The 15,670-nt window shown below is 32.5% G+C and overlaps 3 protein-coding genes across 3 annotated transcripts; all 3 read right to left on the bottom strand.

Annotated features, from left to right (window-relative positions):
• Positions 1-232: 232 nt before the first annotated feature.
• Positions 233-2,776, bottom strand: LOC25489922 (agamous-like MADS-box protein AGL104). The gene is made up of 10 exons (XM_024780098.2): positions 2,519-2,776; positions 2,363-2,416; positions 2,044-2,059; positions 1,863-1,924; positions 1,706-1,733; positions 1,540-1,601; positions 1,307-1,406; positions 1,066-1,202; positions 786-982; positions 233-557 (listed from the first exon to the last, which is right to left on the bottom strand). Exons 1-10 carry the CDS (start codon positions 2,701-2,703, stop codon positions 442-444), a joined length of 957 nt encoding a protein of 318 aa, XP_024635866.2. The 5' UTR covers positions 2,704-2,776; the 3' UTR covers positions 233-441.
• Positions 2,777-5,677: 2,901 nt separating this feature from the next.
• On the bottom strand, positions 5,678-7,682 carry LOC25489924 (two-component response regulator ORR23). Its single transcript, XM_013606282.3, has 5 exons — positions 7,521-7,682; positions 6,826-6,981; positions 6,466-6,696; positions 6,125-6,201; positions 5,678-6,038 (listed from the first exon to the last, which is right to left on the bottom strand). Exons 1-5 carry the CDS (start codon positions 7,630-7,632, stop codon positions 5,892-5,894), a joined length of 723 nt encoding a protein of 240 aa, XP_013461736.3. The 5' UTR covers positions 7,633-7,682; the 3' UTR covers positions 5,678-5,891.
• Positions 7,683-11,355: 3,673 nt separating this feature from the next.
• On the bottom strand, positions 11,356-13,047 carry LOC120575837 (two-component response regulator ARR12). Its single transcript, XM_039831789.1, has 5 exons — positions 12,903-13,047; positions 12,508-12,660; positions 12,182-12,382; positions 11,908-11,984; positions 11,356-11,822 (listed from the first exon to the last, which is right to left on the bottom strand). The coding sequence occupies exons 1-5, from the start codon at positions 13,012-13,014 to the stop codon at positions 11,679-11,681; spliced, it is 687 nt and encodes a 228-aa protein (XP_039687723.1). The 5' UTR covers positions 13,015-13,047; the 3' UTR covers positions 11,356-11,678.
• Positions 13,048-15,670: the final 2,623 nt, after the last annotated feature.

Consider the following 15,670-nt stretch of genomic DNA (forward strand, 5'->3'; position numbering starts at 1 on the left):
TTTTCTCTCTTCAATATCTCTCTCGCAGCAAACTCTCGCCTACCAAACGAACTGTAAGTGTGCTTAACAATGTGCGTATATGAAATTTACAAGGCAATTAAACTTGATCTAAATTACAATAGTATTTGCACTGTGATCCACTTACTAATGGGTATGAAAAAATTGATAACACTCAAACTACTAATCTATTTAGGTTAAAATTTGCGAGTGCAATCCATGTTTACTTTTTAGGTAATCCAAAAGAGAAAGAAGTTACTTACCCGATCATCTGATTCATCAAATTCTAGCAAATAGCAACTAAATTCAACCAATTCAATTCTACTACACACATACAAGTCATGAATATCGATACAAACAAATCTAAACCATCTCATTTCAGCTGCTAGCTGAGAAAATGCAAATGCATTTCCTAGAAAACATGTACATAGACACCACCATATATCATGTTTGAAGTTGACCATGATTAGTTATTAAGATATTTGACGGACTAAATTGAGAAAAATACTGCTCAAACAGATGCCCTTCTCTTGTCTCTGCAACTGCCAGTGGTCCTCTCTCTGCAAATAGTTCAAACATCAGTGTACAAATTTCATTACAAAACAATGACTCCAAAACTACACTTGGGAACTATTAGTTTTATGACAATCTTATCATCAATATATCAAACTGAAATACCAAATAAAAAGTAAATTTTCAGTAATTATTTATTCAACTAATGTGCATTATCAAATCAAGTTACAGCACAACTACAGTTAATTATACTTGGAATTTATTCAATTAAGTACCTAATTGATGGAGGTGCTCCCAAGAGGACAAACTGGTGTCCATAACTTGTCCAAACTGAGTACTTAGTGTATTACTAATGTCAGCCTCTGCAGCATCCCTGGGACTAATTTGACAATTGTGATCGACGTTTGCAGAGTTCAGAAGGGTCGAAGTTGGCGTTACCATATCGACAACAGTACTCAGTGATTGGTGATCACTGTATTCAGAAATAAGAGCAATAAACAATTTGATACAAATTCACTTGGAATGTACAATCGAATCAATGGCAATAAAAAGTACCTGAGAGGAGAAGGGTTGTAAGCATTGGCAAAGTTTAGAATCTGATCATTGGTATCTCCCTGAGAAAACCAGCCTAATGCATTCTCTGTAGTTCCAGCAATAAATCCATCTACATCTACAGTTTTTGTAAGATGTACCTAATCATAATAATTAATTTATAGTTGCAAATTTGCAACCAATAATTAGCTACGATAAAGATATTTCACGTGTATAGTGTTATCTTGTATGTTATAAAACTTACTTTTCGCAGTTGCACTTGTTTTAGAGTTTCCTGCAGGACTTGTTCACGATATTCCGCCTCACACAATGTGGTAATCTCTGAAGGATCTCCTTCAAATATCCTACAAATTATAGCATGAAAAAGGGATGAATGTGCTCTTTTCCTTCAGAACATTTCAGAATCTGGTTTTGGTTTTTAGTTAATTAAATGATAACTTATAAGTAGTAATTAAGCAATGATAAAGGGAGAGAAACCTTAGTCGATTCTCCATCTCTTCCAATTGAGACTTGCAAATAAATATTTCTCTTTGAACCTCCTGAAGTTCACATAGATTTATTAATCCAACATATATAACATTATTTGAAGTTCAAAATGTATAATCTGAATGATAATATACAATGCTTAATTATTAACAAATACCTTTAGTTGGAAGTCTGTAATTGTAGGGCTGCAACAACATAATTAAAATGTTTAGAAGACAGAAAGCGTGTACGAGCCAATTATTATTAGTAGATTACAATTAAAACCCTATGGTAAATATGAATTAATCAAACTAAAAATGAGCTGTGGAAAATACCTAGGAGCTTGGCATATCTGATCAGTTTCAGCTTTCAACTTTCTAAGCACCTTTCGGATGTGCTACAGAGACAATCATAATTTGTAATTTCAAAACAATATTCCCAAGAACATTTGTAAATTGATGTTCAGTTCAAACTAAAAACATTATACAATGATACAAGGCTAAATGAACTACTCACCTCTTGATTATGCATCCTTCATAGTTGCACGGTAACAAAAGTTCAGACAAATCAAAGGTACCACCAACATTAGGATAAAATAAGTATCAGTATGATGTACTGGTATAAGAACATATGGAATTACGAATTTGGATTTGGATTTGTTGCAGTCAACAATTCACGCAGTCAACACGTCGGTGGTTGTTGGATCAAGATCGGCGTTAAATTGCGCATTGAATGAAATTTAAACTGTTTGATCTCGATCAAACAGCCAACGATGTGCTGGCCGTGTGAATGTGTGAAATTGTCGCAACAAATCCAAATCCAGGGAATCACTTACCTTCCACGTTCACTGTCTGGAAGATTTATATATCGTTCTAGGATTTCTTCAATGCTTCAAAGCATATATTAAAAAGTGAGAATAAGTTCATTTATTTATACATTCAAATCATTTTGTAAAAAATAAAAATAAAAAACAGAGAATTATGTTCCAAACCTTCTATTGCCAGAGAAGAGAGTGGCTCTCCCAGATGGAGAAAACATGATGAGACCGACATCAACATCGCATAGAACAGAAAGTTCATAAGCTTTCTTGATTAAACCATTCCTTCTCTTTGAGAAAGTAACCTGTCTATTTGTTATGTTCTCAATCTTTTTGATCTGAAGCTTAACTCTCCCCATCTTTTTTCATTCACTTCATGATGCGAAAAAGTGAGATATATAGGGAAAAAAAGAAGCAACATTAAACACGTAGGTCTTAAAAATGACTCAATATATATTTATTGATGATTTGATATAGGTTTGGCTAATTCAACCACACGTTACCATGAGTGAAATGCATTAGAAAACTTAGGTGGCGCCAATAGAAGAAATTAAGGAAGAAATTTTTGTTTGTGTTAGGCATTTATCAAAGGTGACGTGAGTGAAGGCTAAGATGAAAGATATCGATCGATGGCGGTTTATACAATGCAGATAAAGAATCAAACAACATGTTTAAGAATTAAGATCATTATAAATTCTGCTTTTAGTAATCTTGTGGAGAAAGTTTTTTCTTTTAAACACAAATTCTTGCATGAATTGGTCGTAAGCATGTTCAACTTTTGAGAAAGCTATGATTTGTAATTGTCATTTAGTATGAACATGCACACGGATCATCAAGATGAGAACCGTGTGAATTTGTCCCAAAAACAAGGGAATCCGTGTCTGATGTTAAGAGATAACATATCAAACGTTGTTTGTTGTTCTAGTATTTTCAGCTTGATTTTCATGTCCAAGGGCCAGAACCTTATTTATTACTTGGAGTTATTAAAATTGATTCAAGTGGTTTGATATCTCCTAATAGCTATTTTTCTTTTATATCATCTAGCAGCATTAACAATAGACTACACCTAAAGAAATGCAGTTATATTATATGTAATCTCTTACACCGCTTCATATAGTGCTCACCACATTATAACTAATTTCCACAAAAACATTATACTAATTAATAGTAATTTTTTTGGCTTATGTACTAAGTAGTAATCACTTCTAGTAAAGTATTCGATTAGTACATTATTTAGTGTAGGAGGGGAGAGAAAGAGAGGTGACAATTTGAGTGTTATTTTTTGCATTAATAAGTGCCACCTGGATAATATTGTTTTTGTCGTTAGACACGTAAGAACTTGTAGTTTTAGAAAGTTATATTTGGGGTTGGTATTTACAAATAAATCAAATTCAATGTATATTTCTATAGAAAAATTCAATGTACATTAACAAAACACAAAATAAAATCTAAAAAATAATATTTTAATTGTATTTTATATACTTTCAAATTTGTGCATTTATATTCGGGGTTGCTATTTACAAATAAATCAAATTCAATGTATATTACTATAGAAAAATTCAATGTACATTAACAAAACACAAAATAAAATCTAAAAAATAATATTTTAATTGTATTTTATATACTTTCAAATTTGTGCTTCTTAGATTATAGAGGTGATAAATAACCTCCAAATCACGTCAAAAAAATATATTAAAAACCCTTCAAAACGATGCATTATGAGACGTAAGTTGTTTAGATTCTTTAGGTATGTGACCATGAACTATTTTTTCTGTTAGTGCAATGTTTATTTGATTAAGGTTGAATGATTAACTTTAATTCAATTTACATGTAATCAATGACTTTAGAGTTGCCATTTTTTAAATCTAAAGCATGAGTACTTCACACTTTAATATATTCACATGTATACGCTTATATATATTTTACCGTTTTATGATATAATTATTAACACGGGTGTTAATTTATTTACAAATTCATTATTTTTGTTTTTAGCTATTTTGAGTTTTTGTTGTATCTACTTGAATGAATATAATTTATTTTTGTCCAAAAAAATTTATATCAGCTTATAAACTATAACTTTCCTTAAAAAAAAACTATAACTTAGAGGCTCAAAGTTTGTCTTGTCAAATAGAGCCTAGAATGAAAGTTCAATGTCTAGAAAATTTATTATTGCAAATAACAAACATTTTAATCACGGTGATTTCGTGAATTTCTTTTGGTTTATAACAGTGACAATAAGGAGTAGAAGATATCGTATTTGAATTTTGATGGTGGAAACACTATTACCAAACACCTCAAATGAAGTATTATAGTTCTATTTGCTTAGCATGTCATATCAAAGAAGTTTCCACCGTGGCTAATCTTTGTCCGGGGGTGTTTGACACAATGTGAATTTTCCTTTTTCAATTGATTTTTTAGCATAAAAAGAGCTAAAGGTGAGCAAATTCATTATACTAACCTTATCTTAGATTTGTTTTGCACGAGTTTGGGGCAAAAAGTGAGTAAGGACAAGACTAGAATTTATTTTTCTAGAAATGTTCCTTGACAGTCAGGAAGGAAGATATGTGATGAGGTTGGTTTCCAAGACACATAAGAGCTTGGAAAATTTCTTGGTGTTCCTCTTATCCATAAAAGAGTAAAAAAATAGCTCTTTCAGGTTTATACTTGACAAGGTGAAGAAAGGTCGAGCGCTTCTTAGCTACGCTATGCAATCCACTATGGTTCCTATACAAATTTGTGATGAGGTTGACATAATATGTATAGATTTTATTTGGGACGATACTGAGCTCGCACACAAAATTCACCCTATCTCTTGGGAGAAAATTTGCACTCCTAAAAAGTTGGGGGGTTGGGACTCAATACGGTGCAATCTATGAACCAAGTGTCCCTCATGAAAGCGGAATGACAAATATGTAAAAGGAAAGATGATCTTTGGGTGAGAATTATCCGAGCTAAGTACAAGTGTGGCTCCTCTGTCATTCCGCGGATATCTCAAGACCGTATTGGTTCAGATTTTAGGAGAGGCATGTGTAAGAATTGGAACCATGTGAATCAAAATCTTCATTGTCGTCTTCATTGTCGCGAGGGGAATGGTCTTAAAGTAAATTTCTGGAACGACAAGTGGCCACCTTCTCACATTGATAAATTGAAGGCTTATGTTATTCAACCAAACTCAATGCAAGAGGCAGCCATCTTCCCTCCCTTCCAAATCTCCCAATTTGAGGGAAAGCAAAAAATGGTCTAAGAGGGATTTCGGTCTCCTCCCCTCTTAAAAATTGAACTCGACAAATATAATTTTAAATATAACAAGGCTAAATAATGCAAAAGAAAACATAACAAAAACACCGCATCGCAGATTAAAACCTACCAATTGTAACCAAAAAAAAGATTAAAACCTACCAATCATAACTTGCTCTTTGGCGGAATAGGAGGTTTTTCCAGAAAAAACGGAAGTCATGAAATAAACCTCAAATAAAAAAAACTAGTTATTGTTGTGATGCATTCGCTTGACATTTACAGACCAAACAACAGGGGGCTTCTTCTGAGCTCATGGGTCCTCATTGTCATGACCATTCTCTTTATCCTCATCTTTGTCTTCATCCTGATCTGCACTCCTTGAGGCTGCCACCAAACTACTAGCATGTTGGTTTGCCACAGAGCTAACTTTCTTCACATAGTCAATAAGTCTATACTTCTGCAGCCATTTCATCAACCAGAAACATTCAGTGAAAGAAATGATTTAACTGAGATAAATTAAAGCGTAAAGGACTAGAAAATTGCCCGGAGATGGCTCGCCACGTCCTCCCTTGTAATATTTTCAACATTCATCAAACCAAGAATCTTTTCAGGTACAGCCTCTGCCAGTAAAACAACATTAACATGAGACTCACTCAAGTTCAGTAATGAAACACTTCATGACACGGCGTAAATTTGAGTGATAATTGAGAAATGAAATTTATACCATGTAGCACCTATCATCATAAGTTTTTTTCAACGTCAGATTGAAAATAAATTAAAAAAACACTTTGATAATGTAAAATGAGAAATAAAAATCGGTCAAGCTCGAGGAAATTGATAGGATATAAAAATTGTTTGTGTTGCGGACAGAGTGGAGAACATACTGTCAATGCCTAACTGATTAACAGCAGCAACAAATTTGTGGTGCAGCTCCACAGACCAAACAGACTGGGACTTCTTCTGAGCTGATAGGTCCTCATTGTCCTTCTTCTTCCGAATTACATGCTGCCAAATGGTCTTTAGCTCCTGTAATCTCACAGGTTTCACCAGAAAATCAGAGGCACCATGGAAAACTGCCTTCATCACTAGCTCATTATCGCTAGATTCAGACAACACTGAAATAAAACAACAAACGTTCACCAAACAATCATTGATTAATAATTATATGAATAAATGAGAGTGAAAATGAAGAAACAAAGCAAAGATGAAGAACTGAAGATTACAGAACAGATCCCCCCACTTACTTACGACGACCGGAAGGTCCGTCTCAAGTTCCACAAGTTCAAGCAGCTTAAGTCCATCCATGTCAGGCAGGTGCACATCAGCGATTACCAGGTCAAACTTGTCTTTGTTTTCTCGCAACATAGTCAATGCCGTTTTTGCTTGACTAGTTGTCGTTACTGCAATCCCCAACCATACATAAACATCTTAAGAAGAAGCAAAATGTGTATAAATTGTTTCTATATACTATAACAGTGAGTTTGTGAAACTAACTCAAACATACTATGACTTTGAAGTCTTTGATCCAAAATCACTACTCTTTTCATCAACACAACATCTTTTTGATTTACTAGTTAGATTTGATTGATTCCAAAGTCCAAATGAATTCAAAGTAAGTTCTTTGTTTGAATTTCTATAATTGCAAATACACATTTATGAACACTATTCAGGTCATATCTAAACAATGTGGGACTAAATTAACCACCTCAATCTCAATGCCAAGGCAGCAAATGCCGCAATTAGGCGGCTAGGGACGGACCTATGCAGAATTTCCAACAAACTAAAATCATATCTAAATCAATCAAAGAATTACCGTATCTCTCTGCATATACATATCCTTTACTTATCAATTATGATCATCATGCATTATACACATAAATTGGACATAAAGTATGAATAAATCAAACAAAAATGGGCAGAAAAAAGAAAAGAAGCAGACCGTGGTATTGACATGATCGGAGACGAGTTTCTAAATCCGAGAGATGAGTGGAATCGCCGTCGACGGCGAGAACACGCATTCCGATTGGAAACCGGTCACTGGAGTCGTCCATAATTCTCTCTTCTCTACTACGCGCAATGAAACAGAGGAAATAAGTAAAGGTTATTGAGAAATTATATTTGTACAACTATTTTTTTGACAATTTTAGACAATTTTCTCTCTCATACTCACGTTATATTTTTACTCTCTCTCTATTTTTCTTTCTCCATTGTTTTTGAACAATGAGAACCACCTTATATTTTTACTCTCTCTTCATTTTTCTTTCTCCATTGTTTTTGACCAATGAGAAGAGAGAAAAAGGAGGTTGTCATAGAAGTTGTTAGCACATGATTGTTCAAATATCATTGCTCAACGTCATTTTGGGAAGACTAATAAAGATGATGAAGTCATTTGTGTGTTTGACCATCTCAAGTTGGTTCGGATTTAAACTGAACCGGTTGACCCGCATTGTCATTCAAAATTTTATTTTATTTTTTCGAAACATTCATATGTAAAGAGTAACCACAATAGTCTCAAAATGTAGCAAACAAAATAGTATGTAATTATGCGCTTCATAAGTCAAAGTAGTCTCCGGCAAAAACAAATGATCTTATATCCAATCAAGTCATGTTTTCATCTTTCATGCATACTCCCCGTTTTAACCCTTCACGCATATATTCACCACACTTCGACGTTAAAGAAAACATTTTAACGTTATTATTTTGACCAACGGAATGCATAATTAGAGACTATTTTGTAATTATGCAACATCGATGGACTATCCTGACTACACATTACATTCAAAGACGAAAATGATTATTTGCCCTTTTATTTTTAAACACTCCACCAATAAAAAGGTTGTCCAACGGTATGGTGATTATATAAACAACAATTAGATTGTTAATATCAATTAGACGAAAAAGTTTGCTTTGAACTCTACAACATTTCTTATTTATTCTTGCGTATGGACTCTTCTTCAAGAATTGCACCAAAGACATCGTCCAAATGAATAGTCTCTCAGCTGCATTATTGTTGGTAATGTTGATGATGAGGTGATCATACAAAGATGGTTAACTCAGAAGTAGAAGTTCAACACACACTCATTTTCCGCTTTTCTAAAACGAGAAGTTGTGAGATGAGAAAATTGCATATTCAAGGTGTTATGTGATATGTTTGACGTGGATTCACCCGTTCAAAAAGTGTAGTGTCTTCCTTTTAATAATATTTTATTGTGAAATGATTATATCTCGTATAATTTTATTAGAGTATCACATATCTCCTTTGTTGTATTAATCTTCTCATAAATACTTGACAATACTGTGTTGAGCCTGCCATTGCTAGGTGCAAATTGGCAACAATAATATCATCTATCTCTTTCCATTTTTCGTCAATGATATATGAATTTGTCATTTGTTGTGTCAAGACAATCATCTTTTCTCAAAACTGCCTTTATCTTAAATTTTCCCATAATTTCTCCATCTTAAATTTCGCTACCTCGGTTTTACACCAAATAATTAGTTTTCTTCAATCAACTGAATTAAAATAATTAAAATTCAAAGTTCTTTTCTGATGTTCCTTACATGTGAATTATCTAGTTTGAACTCAATTCGATATACTTATGTTCATCATCTCACTATTATACAAATCATTAGATTTTACATCTTAAAAATGTATTAATGGCGTTTGGTTATGAGCAAATGCTTGTTTGGTTGCACCAAACGTGAGTTCATTGTTATCAAAATCAATTATAGTACAAAAACAAGTGTTTGGCTATATATTCTTAAACGTGATTTCTGAAGCTAGAATTGATTCAAGTTGCATGGATAGGCTATTACGTTGACAAGAATTGTTTCTACATCATTTATCGTGGTAAATTATATTTTATTACTTTTTTGTCCCTTAATAACTTTATCAATAATTATTTACTAACATATCTCATGACCATGTTGCCGGTGGCGGATCTTGATACCATTTCTCGGGGGTGCCAAATATTTGTGGAATATATATTAAAACGTTTCAAACATTATACAATGTTGTATACTAGTGTGGTGGTGCAAATGTTTGATTTTATCTTAAAGGATGCCGGTTTGATTCTTGCTAGGAGCTTTTTTGGTATAAAATATGAAGAATTCGATGAAAAAAATATAAAAAGAGGGTGCCAAGGGATCAAACCCGTGACAATTAACTTATTTACAGACTTCGTAACCGCTAGAACACCATCACATACTGTAAATATTATGCCTAATATGATATTTATATAAATATTGGGGGTGCAGTGGCACCTGGGGGTCTCTAAAGAGATCCGCCCCTGCATGTTGCTCATTTTTACGTGGTGCACCCAGGCAATCATATGACACTATAAATTATATAGTTATTTTTTTAATGTAAATATATCCCTATTTTTTTATTTAGATAAGTAATTAAAAATTATGATAATATTTTTGGTAAAAAATATGCTAATATAACATCCATCTTTCAAAATAATTTTTATATCCCTTTAAAAAAAAATATATATCAAATTTTATACAAGTATGTTAAATTTAATAATGCATCATAAATGTAAATGATTAACAAAAATAGAAATTAAAAATATTTTCAAATACAATTGAAATCTATTTTGATATTAATTATACATCTAAAAGCAATTCTAATTCATATTATCCAAACAACATGAATTGGGGAGGATCAATTTTAATGAATATATTCAAACATAAATCATTTTACATTCAACTCAAAAAAAATCCCACTTTTAATCAAAATCTAACTTTTAAAACTAAATTTTATCAAGATCAATTATAGCCGCAGCAAAACTAAACACAAGTAAACTTTTAATGGTAAGAAGATGGAGATATAATCCGCTCATGTTGAAATTGAAATCAATTAAAGAGAATATACAAATCTCACTAAGTGCATTATCATGTTGATATCAATTAAACTTTTAAAAAGTGTGTGAGAAAGGTAAGCACTAACATGGTAACGATACATATGAAAGAAAAGTGCATTATCGAGTTGGATCTCACTGGTGGAGGAGTTCGAGGTGCAAAGAAAAGAATACGACATTGATATGTGATAATCAAGGTCTTTTTTTTGAAAGGAAGGTCGTTAATATTTTTTTTTTAAGGAAGGAAGGTCGTTAATATTGTGTTTGGCATATGCGATTGAAACAAACAGGTCTATAACTATATTGATGTAAATAGTCTATAATTTAGATTAAATTAGTTATTCAATGAATAAAAAATTTGTTTTTTGTTTATGATAATGATCAAAAGGCGTATATAATTATTTTTTTTGAATTAGCATTGGGGAAAATCGAACATGAGACCTTAAGGAGGAGCACACTCCCAGATCCCAAGCAAATACCTTGAGGAGTATATAATTATCTAGTTTGTTGTTTTTTCCTTATTAATGACTAGAGGGAGTATATAATTTTTTTTTTTTTAATAAACTAGAGGGAGTATATAATTATCTAGTTTGTTGATGAATAGTCAAATAAATTAAACAATACACACTTTTTTTTTTTGTTACAAACTATACGCAATTTGAGTTCACCCTTTGTATCTCATATTTAATATTTAATTCATGAACAAGTTATGTTGATGAATTGTCAAATAAATTAAACTATACACAATTTTTGGTAGAAGCCAGTTTCGAACCAAGAGCTTCAAGGTTGAAACATACACTTTCAACCAAGAAAGATCGTGGGAAACGGGCTATATTAGATTTGGAGGGAGCAAAGTACTACACAATTTGAGTTCAACCTTTTTATCTCAAATTTAATTCATGAACAAGTTAAATATTGAATAAAGTCTCAAGCATCTAATAAAATGAGTAAATATTAAAACAGAACAAGGTCTTCAAATATTATTTATGGAGAAAACATTTAATTTCCCTCTCAAACCTAGAAGAGCAATCTAATTTGTGGAAGAAAAATGCAAAATCTTAGAACCTAATGAGGACATGCTCATAGCTAGGAATCACAAAGAAGCCTTGTCATCTGAAGGAAGAATAGCTATCTGTCTAAAACATTCACTTGAGGGGAAATAATTTGTCTGGATATCCTTGCTGTTTTGCAAGTGATCAAACCATATGGACATTGGCGTTCCCCGAAGTATATTCTGATTATCGGGAGTTATGGCCAAACTGCCCGTTCAGACCAGCTGGAGTGTTCAGATTACCAACTATCCCAGCAGGTGAAAAGGATCTGATAGTATTATTGTGAAAATGTCCAGAACTATCCATTCTTTTCAGAAAGAGTCTATACTTCTGCAGCCATTTCATAAACTGGAAACATTCAGCGAAAAAATTACTTAACTTATATAAATTAAAGTGTAAAGGACTGGAAAAATGCCTGGAGATGGGTTGCCACGTCTTCCCTTGTAATATTTTCAACATTCATCAAATCAAAAATCTTTTTGGGTACAGCCTCTGCCAGTAAAACAACATTAACATTAGACTTAAACTCGAGTTCAGTAATGGAATACTTCATGACTTGACTAAAACATAAACCAGATATTCAAAAATAATTTAATAGTTTAAAATGAGAAATAAAATTCGGTAAAGCTCGAGGAAATTGATAGGATATAAAAATAGTTCTAGTGTTGCAGAGAGAGTGAAGAACATACTGTCAACTCCTAACTGATTAACAGTTTCAAGAAACTTGCGGTGCAGCTCCACAGACCAAACAAACTGGGACTCCTTATTCCGAATTACATGCTGCCAAATGTTCCTTAGCTCCTCCAATCTCACAGGTTTCAGCAGAAAATCACGGGCACCGTGGGAAATTGCCTTCATCACCAGCTCCGTTTCACCATGTGCAGACAACACTGAAATCAAACAATTTATAACAACAATCATTGATTAATAATTATATAAATAAATGAGAGTGAAAATGAAGAAACAGAACAAAGATGAAGAGCTGAAAATTATAAAACAGATCCCCCCAACTTACTTATGACAGGAAGATCCATTTCAAGTCCTACAAGTTCCAGCAGCTTGAGTCCATCCATGTCAGGCATGTGAACTTCAGCGATTACCAGGTCAAACATGTCTATGTTTTCTTGCAACATAGTCAATGCAGTTATTGCTTCACTAGTTGTGGTTACTGCAATCCCAAGTCAAAAATAAATAAGATAGATATTATTCAGAACGAGCAAAGTACACTTTGCATGTATATCCAGGACTAGAACAGAGCAATTGTGAAATACTTGAAAAACAAAAATTCTAACCATGTAGAAATAGAGAGATTCTGAAATCCAAGCAATAACAGGTACAAAGTATAATAAAATAATTAACCATATCTCTCGGCACATAAATTTGACATAAAGTATAAAAAAAGAAGCAGACCGTGGTATTGACATGATCGGAGGAGAGTTTCCAAAAGCAAGAGAGAAGTAGGATCATCGTCAACGGCAAGAACACGCATTCCGATGGGAAACCGATCACTGAAATCATCCATTATTCTCTCTTCTCTACTATGCACAAACCACTTACTCACAACGTAAACTATGCAACTGAGCAAATAAATAAAGATTGTTTTTCGTGGACTATCTACGCATAAAGAATAATGGGAAACTTTCTTTGTAAACACTTTTATTTCTTTTATCTTTGTTGTGGGGTTCAGGTCGGTCCTTGTTTAAAAAGAATTTGTAGATACATCCTTTAATTTGTTTAATTGATATCACATTTTATATTCATAAAGGCTAACTAAGTTAATTGTATTGGTAATTTTAAAAAAAAAAGTTAATTGCATTGGTAAAAAAAAAGTTAATTGTAGTACAAGTGACATGTAAGTGAGCATTTCTTTCTTTTTGCTTTACTAGTTTACATGGATCTCCTAGATCAAAACCACGGTTTCGCTTGAAAAAGAATAACATGATACCAATTAAATTAATTAAAGGACATATTTGCACCATATTTTTTAATAAGAGACTGATATGAACAAAAAATAAAGATTAGGGACAAAAAGGTGTTTAAGTTTTTTTTTAATACTCTTCCTATTAATGATTTTTTTTTACGAAAACAAAACGATAGTCAATGATTCATATTGATAAAGTACATCATTCAAAATCGCGAAAAATATAAAAAATAAATATGTGAACAAACTCACAAGTCACAACATTCAAATTAATAACATGACAAAATGCTTACAAACAATAATATAATAAAATTAAAGTGATTGCAATATTTTGTCTCTGAATCTGCAACATTAACACCCAAATCATTAATTAAATAGCCGATTTTTCAATAAGAATCAGATGACCACCACAACAAAACAAAAATTTGTCACATACAATAGAAGAATTTGCGAATGGTAGTTAACCACCGTAGATTGCGAACGACAGTTATTATCATTGGAGGTAAAATGGTAAATTTCGTGTGCCGTGCGAGCAATTTAAAAAGCCTAAAGAGCACAAGCAGTCATTGGCCCAAAGAGTACGACCCAATAAGTCAGCGGCGTCACGCAAACCCAATACATATATAGAAACGAGCACTAGCCTCCACTCCAGTGCTATCCATCTATAGCAACTTCCCTAAACCCTAACCCTAACATGAGAAAACCATCTCTGTTAAGACATGATCCGAGTCCAACCTCTCCTCTGCGAAAATCTCCATCTTTGTTCGATGACACTTTTGAATATGTTTTTCATCATTTGGACAAAGTGCAAGTTTTAACGACGTCTTTAGTGTTAACAAATCTCAAAATGAGAATGCAATCAGATAAGTCACTTATGTTCTAAAAGTTTGAGATTTGTCAAGTGACTTATCTGATTGCATTCTCATTTTGAGATTTGTTAACACTAAAGTCGTCGTTCAAACTTGCATTTCTTCCAAATGATGAAAAACATATTTAAACTTTTATCTTATGTCTTATATTGGTTCAGATAAGTCACTTAACCAATAAACGACGATGTTTTTCCTATGATACATAAGTTCTAAAAGTTCGATGATCTTTTTTCCTATGATTTTGTGCAAAAGTTATACGCTTCTCCCTTTAGTTTGATCTTTTTTTTTAAAAAACATTTGCAGATATGCCAAATAATTAAGCTTAGCTTTAGTAGTAGTTCTCAAATATATTGTTGATTAAATTACATATAACTTGTGCATTTGTTGATTCTGAATGAGTTTGAAATTTGAACTTTATGATCAAAATGTCATATATCTTTGCTTTCTTTAGTCACATGCCTTGTACTTGACATCTTATGTGCTGTGCATGTTTGGGAAATTGTATATTAATTTCACATCTAAGTTATTAGCCATCTTGTGTCTGATCAAGGTTAAGGATTGAGGAATTACTTTAAACTTTTGCAGACATCTTAACTTTGTAGGGAAGGCTCTAATGGAAGATGTCATCTCAATCCTTATGATTGCTTTCCGTTGTCAATTGAGTCAACTTGTAGCTACACGTGTTGACACTTGACTGGGTGGCATGATCAGACCTGGACCAGATTTCAATCTAGAAAGAGCTTCCGCATGAGGTCTCAGAGAAAGTTAAATTGCTCTGTCGTGACATTCAGCAGCATGATGGGGAAAATGATGACACTCATGTAGTGCATGCTGCTTTCTCACTAAAACAGATCACTAGAATACACAAAGCATTGGACTCAGACAAGTGAGTTTGTTAAACTTGTTTTAAATGAGTTCAACATTACTTTAGACGAAGCTGGTGCACTCCATTAGACAATGGCCTACTAACCCTAAGAGTGTGTTTGGATGGAGTAATTGAGAATGAGAAATTTTGAAGAATTTAAAATTTTAAGTAATTTAAATGATTCATTTAAATTGCTTTCATTCTTAAATATTATTGTTTGGATGGAGAAATAAAAACAAATATTGTCATAATTTTTGGACAACTTTTATAAATTTTAATTTTTTTGGGCCAAATTTGAAAAATAAAATTAGGGGTCAATTTGAAAATTTCAAAAATTTTGAGGGGTCAATTTGCAATTTTTTTTAAATTTATTGGGGTCAAATTGGAAAATTTGAGGGCCAAAATGCAAAATTTTAACAATGAAGAATTTTGAAATTCTTTAAATTTAACTTGAATAAAATACTTCATAAATTTCCATCATTTTGAAAATTCTTCAAATTATTATTCAAACAATGGAATTCAT

Source organism: Medicago truncatula, chromosome 3, assembly GCF_003473485.1.
Source record: "Medicago truncatula cultivar Jemalong A17 chromosome 3, MtrunA17r5.0-ANR, whole genome shotgun sequence".
Lineage (NCBI taxonomy): Eukaryota > Viridiplantae > Streptophyta > Magnoliopsida > Fabales > Fabaceae > Medicago > Medicago truncatula.